This window comes from Stylophora pistillata, chromosome 2, assembly GCF_964205215.1.
Source record: "Stylophora pistillata chromosome 2, jaStyPist1.2, whole genome shotgun sequence".
NCBI lineage: Eukaryota > Metazoa > Cnidaria > Anthozoa > Scleractinia > Pocilloporidae > Stylophora > Stylophora pistillata.
The window spans coordinates 8,449,294-8,468,404 of record NC_142520.1 but is presented as its reverse complement, the minus strand read 5'-3'; the positions used below and the strand labels follow the sequence as shown (position 1 = coordinate 8,468,404).

The 19,111-nt window shown below is 37.7% G+C and overlaps 1 protein-coding gene and 1 long non-coding RNA gene across 19 annotated transcripts in view; one reads left to right on the top strand and one right to left on the bottom strand.

Moving 5' to 3' along the window:
* The window catches only part of LOC148736978 (uncharacterized), a 323,637-nt gene that overhangs the window by 225,342 nt on the left and 79,184 nt on the right, over nucleotides 1-19,111 (top strand). For 5 of the 17 annotated variants that reach the window (XR_015997199.1, XR_015997208.1, XR_015997210.1 and 2 more), the window contains 3 exons: nucleotides 13,353-13,425; nucleotides 14,657-14,727; nucleotides 15,110-15,226. The exons of 1 other annotated variant lie outside the window; for it this stretch is intronic. This is a non-coding gene — a long non-coding RNA (uncharacterized LOC148736978). 11 more of the 17 variants (XR_015997209.1, XR_015997194.1, XR_015997203.1 and 8 more) reach the window with 11 other exon arrangements.
* Nucleotides 4-6,894, bottom strand: LOC148736980 (uncharacterized). Of its 2 annotated transcripts, XM_088750700.1 has the most exons (6): nucleotides 6,594-6,894; nucleotides 4,855-4,936; nucleotides 4,679-4,745; nucleotides 869-972; nucleotides 315-423; nucleotides 4-207 (listed from the first exon to the last, which is right to left on the bottom strand). In XM_088750700.1, the coding sequence occupies exons 1-6, from the start codon at nucleotides 6,733-6,735 to the stop codon at nucleotides 4-6; spliced, it is 708 nt and encodes a 235-aa protein (XP_088606826.1). In that variant the 5' UTR covers nucleotides 6,736-6,894. The 2 variants fall into 2 exon arrangements, 1 of the variants encoding a protein (XP_088606826.1); XR_015997173.1 differs by lacking the exons at nucleotides 4-207; nucleotides 4,679-4,745; nucleotides 4,855-4,936; nucleotides 6,594-6,894 and having other exon boundaries at nucleotides 381-423; nucleotides 869-4,670.

Genomic DNA, 19,111 nt, shown 5'->3' with positions numbered 1-19,111 from the left:
CTGCTACTGTGACACAAATAGCCTGCAATAAAAATAATAATTGGTGGTCCATCGGTCTCGATGATGACATCTATGTGCGTGGGTGGGTTCGTTGATGACTGAGGAGTCCAAGGCGGGAACAGCAAACACGTCCACAGTGGGAGCAGGGAAACTGGCCTGGAGGTTTGGGTGACTCTGCTGCTGCCTTCCTTTTAGCGCACAAATAGCCTGTAATAGCAAAGGGGTAAAGACCAAAAAATTAATTTGTCTTTTTCAAGCTTCCTTCAAGGATGATGTATTTGAATGAATTCCACGAATAGGGGAGAGCCTCTAACCGTATTTTCTGTAGCGTTTATTCCAGCAAGAAAGATCATTTGTCCAGCTCCAAGGGAAAGAGAAAGACTAAGACGTATTTGAGACAGAGGTTGTCGTTGTCGGACATCTCTTTTGAAAATGAAATAAAATATTAATGTTAATATGAATTCAGACGCTAAGCAAAGCAAGAGAAAAAGCTCCACGGCAGCCAATAACAACGCAAAGGGAGGGCAATGCCAAAGAAATCTAGTAATCATTAAAAGAATGAGCAACAAACCAACGCATGAACACCGTTAATCAAACGCACTATGAATAATGACTCATGAATTTTGCAACATACGGAGTGTACAAAGTTCCAAGGAACTTGTAAAGAACATCGTCCACAATTTATTGTTGTTTTTATCTCTAAAAATGTTTTCAAGCGACTGAAAGTGAAGTACGGTTGACAGTCTCTTCATATGCTTCAAACCTTTGAGTGATCTGATCTCTTTTTGCACGTACAGACCTGATTTATCTAACATCGTCAAATTGATCCAATAATATAGATCGCAGAGTGTTTAGAAACAGTACTTACGTAAAGAAAAAATACAACGCTATCGCCAAAAGCATTCCGATGACAGAAAGGCTTAGTCCTGCATAGGTGATGATCTCCAGAATAGTTAAGTCCTTAGTGGAGAGCTGTAGCAAAAGTTAAAATGAACAACAGATCAATTGACACAACACAGTTATTACTACTCAGGATGCAAAATACAAAAAAAGAAAAAAAAATACTCCTGGGCCACCGCTAAAATCGACTAAGACAGCAAAATGAGTCAAATGACTGCATCTGCAAACTGTGTCTTCTGCTTTGCTCATCCATGAATCTGTATGACAACTGTTCCCTGAGAACTCATCTAGACTGAAATTTTGAATAAAAATTCGGAGTTTCAAACTTCAATTAGAGTGTCAACTCCCTTGGAATTGATATTTAACGACTAAAGTTAGCAGTTAAGCGATTTCTGCCTTCAAAAATACTATAGTTGTAGTCAGGCATGATAATAAATAAAAATTTTCGTTGCCACTGACTAAAAAAATTTGTGTCAGGACGTTTCCGTTAAAATATTATAACCTTCTTCAGCAATGAAATGGCTACGAAAGCAAATGAATGCTTTAAAAAGTCACTTGGGATTGCCAAGGGCCTTGTAAATGTCAGGAATGTAAATGTGTTCATTAATGGCATTCCGTTCACAAATTGAATGCCACGCGTCTAAAAATAATCTATTCGACCATTGGGAACAGCGGTCAATGATCTTGACGTCCTCAAGGTCAAAATCATGATTGTATTTTATACAGTGTTGGGTTGATAAAGAATTTCTATCTCCCGTGAAAATCGCTCTCTAGTGTTTTCTAATCCTGGATCTTAAGGCTCTTGATGTTTGACCAAAATAAACTTTGTCACAATCTTTACAACTGATTTTATAGATCACTCCTGTCGATAAGTCTTTACTAAATTTGTCTTTAGGTTTTTTTAAAAAAGGAGCCAACGGTCGTTACGGGTTTGTGAGCAACATTCATATTGGATTGATTTAAAGTTATTGCAGTTTTTTTCTGAAATTCCTTGAAGATATGGCAGGGTGACAAAATCTCTGTTGGTTTCAGACTAATTTGTAGACCCAGTGGTGCTTTGGCAGCTTCTAATAAATTGTTCGGTGTAGCCATTGATCTTCAGAGCGTCGACCACGTTTTGTATTTCGGATTATCTGTCTGCGTCGGTAGAAGGGATGTTCTTTGCTCTGTCGAGAAGGGTTCTAGCCACTGAGCGTTTGTTTTGAGATGGGTGGTGAGAGTTGAATTGAAGGTATTTATCAGTGTGTGTGATTTTCCTGTACACGCTAGTTTTTACAGCTCCATCGGGATTCCTGGTTGTCACGGTGTCCAGATATGCAATGGATCCGTCTTTTTCTTCTTCCACTGTAAATTTGATATGTTGATTAATTGAGCTAAGGTGGGAGCGGAACTCTGTAAGATGTTCACGAACGATGCAGACCTGGCTATCGTCAACATATCTATACCACCACTTAGGAGGTTGGGGTGTGGCGACTAAAGCTCTCTCTTCGCTGTGTCCCATAACCAAATTTGCCAAAATTGCGCTCATAGGTGAGCCCATCGGGCAGCCAAATACTTGTTTGTAGAAAGTGCCATCAAGGACGAAGTAGTTGTTATCAAGTGCAAATTCAAGAAAATTCATGATGCTGTCAAAAGACATGGTTGTTCTTTCCGAGGTGGTCGGATAAGCTTGAAGTTTGTTTTTAGTCACCTCGAACGCCAAAGTTGTTGGTATAGATGCGAAGAGGGATACCACATCGAAAGATAACATGGTTTCCTGCGGGGTGATGTTACAAACCGAGACTTTTTTCACAAAATCGCAGCTGTTCGTAACAGTGTACTTGTTGCTTTGTAGAGGGCTCAGGATAGAAGCTAGATGTTTAGACACTTGGTAAGTAGGACAGTTGATAGAGCTGGTGATGGGTCGTGGCGGAGAATTCAAAAGACATTTAACATCAGAAATAGACAAATCAGGGTCGAAAATAATTCTCGCTGCTTTCGGATGTATCGATTCCAAAGAGGAAAAAACATCTCTTTCAAAAGTATTTACAGGTAGGTACTTCATTGGTTTTATTGCTTTAATCTTTTGCACAAAAAATCTCTGACTTGAGAAACATGTTCAGACTATTAAATCCAATATGGTCCAATGAAACGATATTCCTAATTAGCAATGCTTCAATTTTGATTGCATGTATTGTGAGTTGATCATTTTTGCTCCAATTTAGCAATTGTCAACCATAATGTTACGTGCAACAAAAAATACATCTACACTCTCACTAGAAAAGATAAGGTAGCGTCATCAGCATAAAGATAGACATCTCCAATATGAATATGAATAATACCGATGAAGCAATGAGAGATTACATGCATTTTAGAAAGAGAAATGAAATCATAACGTATTATTCAGAAAAGGCCGTTATCAGTTTTCTTCTCGAACTGGTGGTGGTGCGTGTATTGCTAGTGTAAGTATCGAATCGATTTTGGCGTCTAACTGGCTCTGCGACAAATTTCGGGAATCAGATATTTCAAATTAACTAGAGTGCTATTCTGGTGACGATGTTTTGGGCGCTCTACGATTTATCGTTGTGACGACGTAATGCCAGGACGAAATTTACCATGCATTTTCATTCACCATCGATCTATCGATCATAAAAACTGAGGCACCGCGTTGTAGTTGCCGGAGGGACCTTTCTAGTAATACATCTAAGCAATTATAATAATGCAGTTCTATCATAGAATTCTACAGATCAGGGATTATCTTCTCAACTTTTTTAGATCACGAGTTCTATGTGAAGCTTTTAATGGTTTTGACCATCGACCGTTAAAGGGTCAGAAAACTGAAGACAAGATAAACATGAGGGGGAGGGGTTGGGAAGGGAAAGTGTGGGTCAATACGCTTGAGGGCAGCTAAATGCAAAACCAGGCGTGCGGAACATATAACTCAGTAATACGTAACTTGGTAACAATGCACGTGATACACGGTGATTATTTAAGGATATATCTGAACACAGTTGAAAGGGTTTTAGAGTACAGTTGCATATAATGCTGTCTCTGAGATTAAAGCCGGAGCACTCTTCATGTCATGGGAGACAGGAAAGTGAAGTCGAACATGGAGTATACTGCGGTGCGTCAGGTTTTGATTTCTAAATTGTCGACCACCGATCGAACACTCCATGAGGACGATCTGTGACGTATTCACCAAATGCTTTTTAGATGACAGAAATATACGTGGCATCAGCAAGAGCGAAAAACCTACACCGCGAGTGCACCGAGCAACCGTTACACGCTTTCAGCCCAGGGTGCATTGCGCTCTATTCGCGGGAAACTCGAAGTGGCAGCTAGAAATTTGGAAATTTTTTTGTGCCAGATCTATTAAAAAGTGCGTTTGAAAAGTGTGGAGATTCACTTTAAATTTTTAATTATTCATTCATTTACTTTTCTAATAATATACATGAAAAAATTTCTCAGTTCTGAATAGTTAAGATGAATGCAGTTTTCAGTTAATTCAGTGCAGAACAGAGTTAATTCAGGGCAAAGAAAGAAACAAACCAGACATTCTGATTGGTCAGAATGATTGATCAATGTCAAGGTCAAGGTCACTTGCCGGGTTTGAATAAATTATTTTTGCACGCGCGCTTTTCTTCTGCGTAGTTCTATATGAGAAGCTACCTCGTATTTTTTCAAGTATATTATTAATACATAATCACCTGCTTTTCTCGTGCAATTTGGAATAAATAAGAAGAAGTCCGAATATACGAATCAAAAGTAAACATTTGACATAAATCAATCATAAACTTACTGATTCGATAAACATCACAAATGTCACAAAAATCCAGATCAGCTTATTAGTCAAAGACAACCAGCAACTTGAGAAAAGGAAAGAAAAACGAGCAGTGAGAGAAAATTTCCTGCCAATGAAACGGTACCTCTTTCAAACAGTCTGCAATCCTTGGCAGATGCTAATCAGTTCCTTACTATTTATCACTGGTGTAGCTTTGGAGTCCTTCTTTTCCAGAAGCAATGCCCAGTGGAGTGCAAACTATGACGATAGGAAGGCCTTCAAATAGAGAGAAAGAAGAATGCAGTGTATGTCGGGGAATCATATACCAAATAAGGCAGTAAATATTCATAAATACCCCATGACATGACGTGATACATGTGCATCTTGGTGTTGATATTGTACACCTTTACAACAAACAGGTAGAGATAAATCCCCTCGACCAGCATCCAACAGAAAGCGGCCATCAGGAAAGACTTCATAAGAGATGCTGCTGTGATACAAGCAAGAAAGCAAGCAAGAACACAGAAGTACATTCTCCAGCTGCGAAAAAAGGCAATTTCATCAGTGAATGTGGGAACATGCAACTTACCATGTTTTCTGGGGTGTTTATCCCCGAGAGAAAGAAAATTTGTCCAGCTCCAAGGGACATAGAAAGACTTAAATGCATTTGTGACAGAGATTGGTCATTATCTCTGATGTAGGAACAAAAATAAAGGAAAAAAAAGCAAAGAGGAGAGCAAGACAAATCAGTGATAATAATCAAAAGAAACTTTAAAGTCAAGGGAAAAACAAATATACAACAAACAAAATATGCAAACAAATGAATCAGATATTCAACATTCCCTGTGTATTTGGTTACAAAGAAATTGGAAGGAATGCTACTGCTATCCCCTAGTTATGTTTATTTTTTAAATGCCCGTTATGAATTAAAGGAATTAAAAGTAGATGAGCTATATTGTCACTAATAATATTTGGTACTTGTCCCTCATCAAACTTTTTGTAGACTGGCTACCCAAGTTTAGATCTACTTGGTCTCAGTGCCATGAAAAAGACATGAAAAATCCCATGAAAAACCTGTAAAAAAATTTAATATTCCTGACCTAAGAAATGTTGTGTAAGGTGACCTAGAAGCCATGAAATACCCATGAAAATGGCATTTCATGGCCTTTCCAGAGGTACTGAAAAACCCATGAATTTCATGTCAAAGAAGTTCATGGTGTTAAAATTCACTAGCTTTTAGTGGGTTGCAGCAAATCATGACCCATCAATATCCTGTGAGTATGTAAAAAATTCATTGACTATAGCAATTTTCCCTGAGTTTTCATGGCCTCTCCATGGTATTTTCATGGCAGAGGAAAGTTAATTGCCAGTTAGTTTTCATGGAGTTCTTGGGAATATCCAAGCACCATGAGAATTCCTCGGAAACCCCATGAATTTGGAATGAAAAAGTCTCCACTTTACTTGCACCAAAGACAATACAACAGTGTATATATAACTGTATGCTTGCAATACAACAAAACTCTTGTGTACTAAAAATTAAAATGTAAGCTGTCAAGCAGCAATTTCATGTTACACTGTTTGTTTTTGTTGATTCTGCAAATAGAAATTCAAAGATTTCTACTCAATTTTGACTTAACACTCTTGGTAGTGAAGGGCTTAATTACAGTTGAATAGTTGATTTTTGAATTAAATCTTGTTGTAACTGTAACAATAACTTGTAATGAAGTTTTCCTAAACTGCAGACTAAGGAGCTGTTTGTCTTTTTTTTGCTAGGCTGGCAGCTTGTCAAACGTGACTAAAATAATCCTGAAATCTTCAGCTTACTGATAGATTTACTTCATTGTAAAGTGTAAGCTTAAGAAATTGTGGCATGCAATTGACCGATTCGATTCTCAGTTTTGATCACGTACAGAATATTGCAATTTGTACTCACCACAAACTTTCAAAATCGTAGCTTTATAAATGCCGCTCGACCCGTGTGCCGGCATAGCTAGTTGAGCTATGGTACCGGCCAGTCGATATGTGAACTGTTGTCCCTTCTTTTCCCTCCACGGTGCCAACGACTTGCTTTTCATTTATACCACTCACGCTGTTCTCGTTTTCCTATTGAACAACGGTAAAACCCATCTTCAGAGACGTTCTATTAAGCAAAATAGTCGAGAAAGGAAATAGCTTATTGCACGAGCTATCAACCGATGTAAAGTACATTCAAAGATCAGCGCCAAATGGAAGTTTGTTTGTTTCCGATCACGGGTATGATCACGTGGATATTTTGAAAATTGTCATTGGCTAATGAAGAGAGTCCGCTGGCTTGCCCTATTGCAGTCTCAAGAGAAGTTAGGTATCTCATTTTGACTTTTCCAAACAGTTCGCTGCTTTTGGACGATGGATTATCCTTGGATCCATCTTTTGAAGATGATATAAATAATGATGGGAACTCACTCTATGCAGAAATAATCGAGAAGAATCGAACGTACTACAAATGAACGATTTGTGGCCAAAATTTGTCGAGGAAACAAAGACTTGAAACCCTGACTCGAGTTGTGTTCACGGCAAAGGTGAGAAATAACACAAGCCAATCGCAACTTTGAATGTGATTACAAACGTGTTTTACCCTCATTAATATAACAGATGGATACCACCTTAGAAGTATAAGAGATACCTAGATGATTATAGTGTACAAGTATCCAAATCAACAAAGTTTGATCGTAACAAGCGTTCAGCAACACGTTCCAACACAACCATCTCGATTCCTTGGTTTTTCGCTTCCACTGAACTAGAAGTGGTGCCAACAGAGTCAAGTGTGTCTCATAACGAAGAAACATTTGTACAAGAGAAGGAAGCGACTATGGTACGTTGGAATTCTCGCCTGCAAATGGATGTGCACATTCCGAAGCGTACCCATGTTTATGAATATGATTATGTTTATGTTTTATGATTCTGGCACATCTGTAGACATGAGACATTTTGCATCACAACAAAAACTTTTATGCATGATTATGGGATCCAAGAGACCTTTGAAGTTAGAAGGCAAATTCATGATTGACAATTTGCAATCAACAAAGTTGACTTCTACTTTATGAAAAAATGCCTATTCATGTTAAGATTTACAAAAACTTAGTCTGAATAATAAATTTCGTGATAAACATATACATGTATGTATATCTCTTGGTACATTTTGTATAGCATACTTCTATCGAAACAAAGTTTTAAGCCTCTAAAATTACTCCTTGTCTTAAAACCTTTACATTCAAGGTATTGAGAATTTCTTGGAATTATTTGATTACCATTCATGGGGCATGAAATTAGTTCTGGTGACTTTCTGAGGAAACAAATGGGTCATGAAAGAAGAGTTAAAAGAAATTCATGGGTCTTGAAGGTAGGCTTTTAAAAAGAAATTTGTGGGTCTTGAAATTCGTTCTGGTGACTTTTAGGGGATATTAATGGATCATAAAAGTAGGCTTTTAAAGAAATTCATGGGTCATGGAATTCATTCTGGCAACTGTCAGTGGAAATTAATGGGTCATGAAAGTAGACTTTTAAAGAAATTTATGGGTCATGAAAAAAAATGCCTCTAATTCGGAGAAAATTCAGGGCTTGAAATAACCCCATGAATTTTCATTTTGCAGTTATATTCATGGGCCATGAAATGATCTTCATGGGTTTTTTACTAGAAATTCAAGGACTTTTCATAGAACTACGGTTCATAGAAACTGTAAGATGTTAGAAGTGTGCTTTCTGTAAAGTAAACTAACAGATTGACTTATGTCAGTAATATGATTAACAAGGAGAAACTTAATTGCATAAATGGCTGGAAAATACTATTCTTTGATTTCTACATTGTTTTTAGCACATAGTGCTAAATTAGAGAATCTGTCTTAAGCATGATCTTGCCTTAACAGTGTAAATGATTGTAAATTCTCTCTTATTTCATTGTTCAACGTTTATTGCCGCTACTCCAGTAGGTGCCGTTAGTAAGACTGTTGGTTTCTCAGGATTCATTGGAGCATGTTTATAACATTTTTGCAACAGTGTGGTATATTGTTTTAATCAAATGACTTTTTCCAGAACCACCACCTCCAGTTATAAACAGATAAATTGGTTCAACATTTTGTGACTTCAGACTGTTGAGGTTTTTCAGTTTATTTCTAGTCTACGAAAGCACCCTTTTGTAAGCTTTGCATTGCATGTTACTTAATGATCTAACTGATTGACGTAATTGGTCATCAGATATTTCTGTTGGCTGATTATAGAGTGATATTGCTGATGGACCACAATTTTCAGTAGTTCGAGAATTTGCAGCAAGCTGTGAGGGTACTTGTTCATTAACTACCTTGTCTGCTGATGATTCATCTTGGATTTCTAGTTGTAGTTCAGCATTTTCTTTATCCTTTATAGGGTCGGATGAATGTGTGACAGTGCCATGGTTGTTTTGTAGCCATTCTAGTGCTAATTCTGTTACTAGTTCTAAGTCAGGTTCAAAGATTGCTCTGTTATGTTCCACAGTGTCTTGTACTCCTAGTGCATTGAATTTTGACACATATTTGTGATCACTTCCAAGCAGGGCTCGAATTTAATTGTTGGATTACTAACCCTTCGGGTTAGTAGACATCTTTAACTTTTTTACTAACCATAAAGTTTGGTATCCAAGCTAGCTCACAGGTCACGATATCTCAAATATTGAACATTCTGTTCATAAGAACTAGGTCAAATTGAAGAGCAGGTGAAATTGCATGGTTACCTTAAAAACGTTGACAACTAATTACCTATGTTGACCCCCTCTCATTTACCATGATTAAAGAACTCTGCATAATTCAATGCGGAACTGCCAGAACCTTGTGAACAATAATTTGGAAGCGAATATTTGCAACATGGCAGATCCGATAAAGTTGTGTCCAGATTCCTACATTCGACACAAATTCACATTCTGGGCCTTAGCACTCAAAATGGCTGTAAAGCTCCATTCGATCGCAAAGACAGCAAGAAAAAATCGTTTCAGACAGAAAACAAGCTAATGCAAGTAAATAACACATAAACCGTTTCTAAAACTTATTATTTATTTGTAAAAGGTTATTTCCATAACATAATTTAAATATGTTAGAAAATTTTACTAACCATGTCGGGTTAGTTGGACACATTTTTAGTAACCAAAATTGGAAAATTACTAACCAATGGTTATCAGGTTAATGTTAATTTTGAGCCCTGCCAAGGAGGTTAGATTCATCCCTCCATGATGATATAGCATAAGTAGATACATACATACATTAGCTGACCTCTCCCACATCCATGAGGCTTCTCAGGGCCAAACTTACAGCCACCCATCCCATCCCATCACAGGGGAGGACATCCACCACACAGTCATCTCGTGCTTGGGAAATTAAAAAAACAGTTTAGGTTGTTTTCCTTTATTTGGTCTATGATATCTGATAACAGCTTTGACTTTTGTACTTTTCATAGTTTCATTAGTATTCATCAATGATATCTTTTTAGGCAAATATGATGAATCACTAAAACTGCTATTTCTATGTTGTATTTCAAAATTGTCATCTGTAAGCACTTCTAGAAGTGCATCAATAGTTTCACTATTTTCTTTTCTATAGTCCTTGTAGTAATAAGCTGCAAATTGTGTGAGACAAAGGTTATCTACAGCAGGAATAGAGGCTGGTCTAATACAGTAGTGTTCAATGATGTTAGGTTTGAATATACACTATCTGTACTGTCATCTCATCCAAGTCATTAAGTTCTTGTTTTGTCTGCTAAGTCAGTCTCAACAAAATAATGTTGCAGGGAAAATTTTCTTTAGCCAGAGTTCAGGCATACATCTGTATACACATTCTTGTGAGCTAACCTCTCGTTGATAGAAATGCAGCACCCATTTTTCTTAAGCCATCTTTAATGTTCATGTTCTCAGTTTTGGCTTCTTTGGCTGCATTCATTATTGCTTGTGAACATTCAGTTTCATATCCTTTGTGAAATAAGAACAGATAATTATAAGTAATGCATTATTTGTAACGATCAAACACTGGCTGCAAGTCTTTTAATCGTTGATGAATATGGATGAGAGTAGTGTTACCAACCATTGAGATCTCATCTGTTATACACCACTTTCATAAATGGCTGCCGGATTAATATTCTTGTGTTTAATTTAAATTAGCGCTTCTGGCCTGGCTTGAGATAATGTGTTCTTTTGAATTTTGTACTGGAGAACGAGGCTAGAAGAGCTAATTTAAATTTAAACAAAAGAATATTAATTCAGTAGCCATTTATGAAAAGTGGTCTATTATTAGCTTCAGCTCAGACAGCAATAATCTCATTTGTGTTCTTTTCTGGTCAGACATTGCAGGTAGAACATCACCTGTATTTTTAGTTATTGCTAATAATGCTGTGTACATACATGTAGTTGTACCATCAATGTTTATTGCTGCTACTCCAGTAGGTGCCGTTAGTAAAACTATTGGTTTCTCAGGTGTTAAGGACATTAGCCAGAAGGCTCATTTTTTGATTGATTATTGATTAGTTCACTAATTTCAGAATGATCTTAGATAACCACATAGTTACAATGCTTATCTGTTTTTCTGTATTTCTATTGGTTTTGTAATCGGACCTTTCAGCGTCACCACGTGCATATAAAAGGCAATTTTAGCGTCCCTTTAATCAGTTCTTCGTAAGTTTTGAATAGCCTTGGTAAACTTTTGCTCTTTCATTTTTCTCAACCTCTGGCACAAGCGAGACCGATATGTGAGTACCTTTGTAACTTTGTTTTTCCCTCTCCGGTCTTTTCAGTGTTGGGCGACAATATACAGACAAATATTGCAATGATCTGTATGGATTTAAGATTCAAAGGCCAAATTCGTGCCAATTTGCGAGTCAGTGAACGCCCATCATTTAGATAGAACAATGGGCTGTTTATCAGTCATCAAACTCTTTTAATTTGTTTCCAAACTATCGTTCTGTTTCACTTGTATTGTTAATCTCGTTATAGACTTTAGAGCCCAGTATTTAACATGCGATTCTTTGATCATGTATTCCGCGGCTTTTCGTTAGATTGATAGAACTTCGTTGTATTGTTGTTTCAGTTTACGATCGATCGTTCGATAGATTGATTGACTGTCTGAATAATCGTTATTTTCGTCATTGATCATGGTTCGTGGTCGATTGCTTTTCAAGAATAAAGATTCGTGCAAACAGTCAACTTTGGGTTGTCATTTTGATCAGTAAAATAGTCCCAAACACCTCGTTAACCGCGTTTTGGAGCGACACGCCCTTGAACTTTAGAATTTAGATTTTGGTCGCCATAAACGCTACATCAGGATTTATTGGAGCATAATTATTTATTACATTTTTGCAACAGTGTGCTATATAATTGTTTTAATCAAATGACTTTTTCCAGAACCACCACCTCCAGTTATAAACAGATAACTTGGTTCAACATTTTGTGACTTCAGACTGTTGAGGTTTTTCATTTTATTTCTAGTCCACGAAAGCACTCTGTTGTAAGCTTTGCGTTGCATGTTATTTAGTGATCTAACTGATTGACATAATTGGTCATCAGATATTCCTGTTGGCTGATTATACAGTGTTATTGCTCATGGACCACAATTTTCAGTAGTTCGAAAATTTGCAGCAAGCGGCGAGGGTACTTCTTCATTAAATACCTCATCTGCTGATGATTCATCTTGGAATTCTAGTTGTAGTTGATCAGCATTTTCTTGATCATTTATAGGGTCATATGAATGTGTGAGAGTGCCATGGTTGTTTTGTAGCCATTCTAGTGCTTCTGTTACTGCTTCTAAGTCAGGTTTAAAGATTGCTCTGTTATGTTCTACAGTGTCTTGTACTCCTAGTTCATTGAATTTTGACACATAAAATTATTTGTGATCACTTCCAAGGAGGTTAGATTCATCCCTCCATGGGTAATATAGCATTAAGTAGATGATGGAAAAACAGTTCAGGTTGTTTTCTTTTATTTGGATTATGATATCTGAAAACAGCTTTGACTTTTGTACTTTTCATAGTTTCATTAGTATTCATCAATGATATCTTTTTAGGCAAATATGATGAATCACTAAAACTGCTAAATATTACTATGTTGTATTTCAAAAATGTGATCTGGAAGCACTTCTGGTTGTGCATCAATAGTTTCACTGTTTTCTTTTCTATAGTCCTTGTAGTAATAAGCTGCAAATTGTGTGAGACAAAGGTTATCTACAGCAGGAATAGGGGCTGGTCTAATACAGTAGCATTCAATGATGTTGGATTTGAATATCTCTGTACCGTCATCATCCAGGTCATTAAGTTCTTGTTTTGTCTGTTAAGTCAGTCTCAACAAATAATGTTGCAGGGAAAATTTTCCTTAGCCAGAGTTCAGGCATACAGGTTTTTTTAAATGATAACTCATAGTTAGAGCCTGGTGAAACAGCTAGTGCTGAGTAATACTGTTCTTCTGTAATACCAAAAGAGTTGAAAATATCATGCTGAGTTAGTGAAGAATCATAGCTAGATTTACTTGGATTTAGTACCTCATCTATTTGCTGTTTTACCAAGGGAAGGACTTCTTTTTGTTTCTCCAAAATGCTAGTTTTATTAGTTTCATCCAAATCATTGCATAGTGGTTCTGCAACAATCTTGAGTAGAATTTGTAAAAAATTGACCAAAGTTAATTCTGCATTAAATGTTCTTGTATTTTCTACAGGTTTTAGAATGGCTGTGCTTCTGGTACATTTTTGCTATTAAGTCATGCAGTTCAGCATCTTCCTCCTTACTTGGTAAGTAAGCCTCTACATGTTTATCTATGTAGTCTATATATAATTATGCTTATTTATTGTCATGGGTTAGCTTGGAGCAGTCGTCACACCATATAAGGGCATGTAAATGGGGACTCCCTCACATCTGAAACTCAATACGAAGAACATAGTACACTATTTTACCAATCGGTTTAGCATTAGTGAGCAACACTTCAGTGAATAATGTTTCAACTCTGTTCTGGAAGTGTTTAGCAACTACAACAGGATTAAGATTGAGCATTTGACACTTCTCACTGTAAGACAGTGAATCAACTTGTTCATCAGTTGGATCATTGACTTGTATTCTTGCTAATACTTGAAAAAGCTCAGGCCATCTTAAATCAGCTTAAGACAATGTCATAAACCATGTTGGAATGCCAAGTTGTTTAACCATTGCAGCTACTTCATACATGAATTTTTGCCAGTATGGTGGTGTTCCTGGTATTTGCCTCAGAAATAAATATGCTTGATCTTGGACAATATGGTTCCCTAATCTCTGAGGATTGGCTCTTAATCGAGAAGCAGTGCCAGATTGCCCATCAACCTTCTTTAGAGCAATATTTATACTATCTGATACTTTATTTTGTTCAATTATGAATAATTGTGCAATAAAGAGGTATCAGGGTTTGTGGCAAACCTTCCAATGTAATGGAAAATTCTAGCATTAAAATATTTCACTGGTGAAATTGTAACTTGTCGTTCTGCTGTGTACCCATACCTGCCTTTGGGAAACAATACTGAAAATGCTAGTTCTTCACATTGTTTGTCAACCATAAATAAGACAGGATGTTTGTTTTCTCCTGATGCTATACTGTAGACTTCATTTCCTGCTGACTTCCCACTATCTGTAATAACTGGATAGTTTGGTATAATTGACTCTAAGCATGTGTCGCATACTGGGGCTCTAAGGGGTCATCATTTTCTTCTTCTTCGTTACTATTTAATTGATCATTTTCTCTTACATCATACTCCAATGCAGGATCACTATCTGTTGTTACATTATTTGATGTACATGTAGCTTGTTGATTTGTATCATTATCATCTGCATCATTTTGTAAAGCTGTGATGTTGCTATCAATATTGTTAATTACAATTACTATATCTTTGTACAATGGATTATGTGTACTTTGAGCCAGTGAAGACCTTGCTGTACTGACTCTGGTCGTACTGCTTGAAAATAAACATGTCCTCTAAATTGTAACTTTCTTTGTAGCTTTATGATTATTATACCAGATCTGTCTGGTGGACGAGGGAGTTGATTACGTGTCTGATCACATTCTACAGGTACATTGCATATTGCACCTTTAATTTTTCTCTGTTGTCCTTTAGGCATGACCACAATCTCCTCAAATACTATGCATTGAGCTATTAGTATTTCTTGTAGTTTTTCTAGTGAGGATAGTTCTGTGGGTATTTCATCTATATACATATTGTTCACTACAGCCTGACATTGGAATTTTCCTTTTATAACCTTTGAATGACATGTGTTTTTGCCTGTGTTTTCTCATGATGCATTTCCTTTCAAGTTCAGTAATTTTACATGAACAGCAAATAAATTGTATATTATATTCCAAAGTCTGACATTCTTGCTTATTTTGAATGATATTATTAATTTCCTCTACTAGATTATTCACACCACGAATGTGTTCTGTCTGTTTCATTGCAGGTGAATGACTGTCTTCATATGTTAGAAGAGAAAACAATTGCTTTACTTTTGTATTTTGTTGATAAATACAAGCTATACAGTAACTTGAAATCCACATTAAAAAGCCTGTTTTCCCAGTGTGGTTCCTTAAAATCAAGGTCTCTAAAGATATCCTGCTTTCAATTAAATTACTTAATTCTCCTTGATTTACGCAAGGAACGCCTGGGACCATGACCCCCTTTTGGCGACTAAAACGGCTTGAAATTTCAGACTCGGGCGTCCCTACGGAAGCCCGAGTAACTAGGCCATTATTTTCTAATACCCTACACGTTATTTCTGAAAAGGTGTTGCAACGAGCGTTATTTATGACAGAACAATCATGAATTATATCGTGCATTCCTATTTCATAACCGCGTGATTTTGTCATTGTGGTTAGCTGTTCCCAAATCATTTTGAGTCTTAACAAAACTAAAAACTACATTCAGAAACAAGTTGAAACTTATATCTTCCTCTGTTTTTACTCATTTACTTACTTTTATGTGGGTGTGGACAAAACGTGGGGTAGGCCCTCGTATAGGCCATAGCCTACCCTGGCGCCTACCCTATGGCCTACCGGTGGTCAGATTTCTAAAAACAAAAATAAAATCAGTAAGAGTCGAACGAGTACGCTGGCATACAATTTTGTCTCTAAAAAGGGTATACTAAGAGGTCGCTAACACGATTTTCAACGTTCAAGGGAACGAAACAATGCAATTATTACAGCACTCACCCAAGCTCTCAACCATAACGGCAGGTTAAGGGCGGGGAGGGTAGAGGAGGGGCCAATAGTGCGTGGTCGCAGGGGATATTCAAAAATGGCGGTTTCACGGTACAGGCTGTTAGTTGGTAACATAGAGTGGAGTGCTAGTGTAAAAATGTGTGGAGGCGCGGTGGCCTCATGGTTATTGACTCCGGATCGAGTGGTCCGGGTTCGTGCCCCGGCCGGGACATTGTGTTGTGTTCCTAGGCAAGACACTTTACTCTGACAGTGCCTCTCTCCACCCAGGTGTATAAATGGGTACCGGCAATTTAATGCTGGGGGTAACCCTGCGATGGACTAACATCTCATCCAGGGGGGAGTAGAAATACTCCTAGTCGCTTCATGCTACAGAAACCGGAGTTAAGCACCGGCCTAATGGGCCACTAGGCTCGTAAACAGACTTTACCTACAAGTGTAAAAATGTAATGAACTGCTTTGTAACGGAGAACATATCCAAGTAAGAAAAGGCAAGCATTACTTGCCAGGCCAATTTTTTAAGCGCCTCTTAAGTGCTGTAGAGTATTGAATTTGCAACGAGCATCCCGGGACACGCACGCATCGCCGTCATAAACATTTCGCAAACTTTACTTGCTTTTTCCAAAGAAAGGGCCAGTATTGCACTAGTTTGAAAGGAGAGCTGATATGATGTTTGCCCAAAAGTTGCGTTTAACCGGCGTCAGTTCCTCGATTTCCTATCGGAAGGTAAAGAAATTTTGATCGGAATGTGGCCGCCAAAACAGCAGAAGAAAGTCGTTGGTAAGACTACTCAGGAAAACGTTCAAAGGTTTCCAGCAATGATGTCCTTTTAAAAATATGGCCACAGGGTAGGCCACAGGGTACGCCACAGGGTAGGCCAGGGCCAACACCATGGCCTACCCCACGTTTTGTCCACACCCCTTTTATTACCTGTAGTCTTTTCAAGTATAATAAAAGTCAAGAACAGATATTAACAAGGTTTGATTTGTTTCGCTAAGAGAGCCTCATAAAAGCCGCCGATAATCTTTTCTTTCCGGTTGGATTTCGCTTGGGGCTACAGGATGTTCCAATACCGTTCATTGCTTCCCTAACGGTTCTAGAGCATATGCATAACCACTAGATAAAATAGAGTTTTTGCATGCAAATGACGGTCGGTCACGTTTTTACCGGCTCCGCTGTTTTGGCCTTATTTGTTATTTTTCTTATGGCTTTTAGTTCTTATAGCTTGCTATATACTATTCCATTGGATTTATCTGAAGTTTGGCTTTCTCGAAGAATAGATCTTCCTATTTTTGGCAGTGCAAATCGTTGTCACTTCAACTCATTGCTGATGTATCGGACTCGCCATCTTGGATTTAGGCGTGCACGACGTCGTGGCTTTTTCCTGTTGTCAATCAGTCATTATCCGAATTCCACTTTCACTTTTAATCTCATCTGTTTGGTTATCAGTGGTGACATCAATGTCAATCCTGGTCCTGATGATTTTCAATTTATTCCTTCAAGAATCACTGATCGCCAGTGTTGTCGTTTATCGAATGCCTATCGTTGTCGAAACATTTCAAACCTCACTGAGATTGGATGCGTTTCATCTAGGGCCACGTCAATTTAAGTCCAGTGGACCTTATGTAGTTTGAATGCTCGTTCGCTCAAAAATAAATCTGCTCTCTTCTTTGACTATGTCTGTGAACATAAAGCGGACGTGTTTGCTATAACCGAGACTTGCCTTTCGCTTAATGACTCGGCGGTGTGCAAGGAGATTACGCCTGCTGAATATAATTTTGTTCACTGCCCGAGGAGCGATCGTGTGGGTGGTGGCATTGGTCTCTTATTCAGGGATGGCATTCATGTTTCGAATATTTATTCTGGTTCCAAGTCATCTTTTGAATTTGCAGAATATTTATTATTTAATGAGTCTTTGCGGTTTAGACTTGTTATTGTTTATCGACCACCTTATTCTTTGTCCCACCCTGTTACTATATCTACGTTTCTGGATGAGTTTGTAGTCTACCTTGAGTCGATCATCTTTTCGTCTGAGCCACTTTGTTTAACTGGCGACTTCAATGTTCACGTGGATGATCCTAATGATTCTTCTGCTCATTGTTTCCGCGAGCCACTGAAGTCCATGTCCTTAACTCAGCATGTAAACGTATTAACACATGATCAGGGTCACACATCAGATCTGGTTATTACCCGGAATTCTGACAGTGTCATCTGCGGGGCTCCATTTACTGACTTCCCAATGTCGGATCATTTACCGGTGGTCTGTTCATTGAGAGTAGCCAAGCGGCACTGGGCTGTTTCTTCTGTTTCATTTAGGAAAGTACGTGTTATTGATACCGCTGCCTTCAAGCGTGACGTCATTGATAGGGATTTGTTTTATCACCCGTCTGACAACTTTGAAGAGCTTGTCTTGCAATTTCATAATACCTTGCGAGCAGTGTTGGATCGTCATGCTCCTGTCAAGACAAAACAAATTCGCGCTTGACCCTTCTCTTTATAAACGGACCAATGAGGCTAGAGGCTATTTCCACCAGGTGTGAAGCAATGGTTGGCTTCATTAAAACAAGAAATTCAAGATATTGAAATTGCTTGGTTTACAATTTATTGTAACGCAGATAGTGAAAGTTTGATAAAATGCGCGGTTAATGAAAATAGTTCAGGAATCATGCTTAGATGTAGATGTCTATTGTGAATTAGTATTTTCCCTAAAGAAAACGATTGCAAGTATTCCATCTGTCAATTGGAAAAAATATATATATATCCATCCATTCATCAAAGAATTGAAGTTGCGGGTTGTAATTGTTAACGTTTACACCGTATGCCAATAACTTCGTCGGTATGGGAATTAGAATAACCATGAAGGGAGGGGAGGGAGGGTGTGTGGAGGGGTGAGTCAATAATAAAATTCCAAACCTCACGACAGACCGAAAAATATAGCATAACATCGCAAAATTTCCTCAGCACTATACTGTTTGAACAGTTTTATTTTTCGTCTTGATGTCCTACCACCATTTTTTCTATGTTTTTGTTTTAAGAATAGGTCTTCGCTGCACGCGCCGCAAGCTTGGCTAGAAATTAGACAGTTACTCGTGAGTTAAAAAATGTTCGCCTCTCGATCGGACCAAAGTTGGATATTTTCTTCTAACAAATATACAACTATGCTTTACAAATGGCAGCATTGTTGTTTTGTTAGTTGTTTTTCACCGATTATACAAGATCTCCGAAGAATTTAATTGATTGGTACTGAA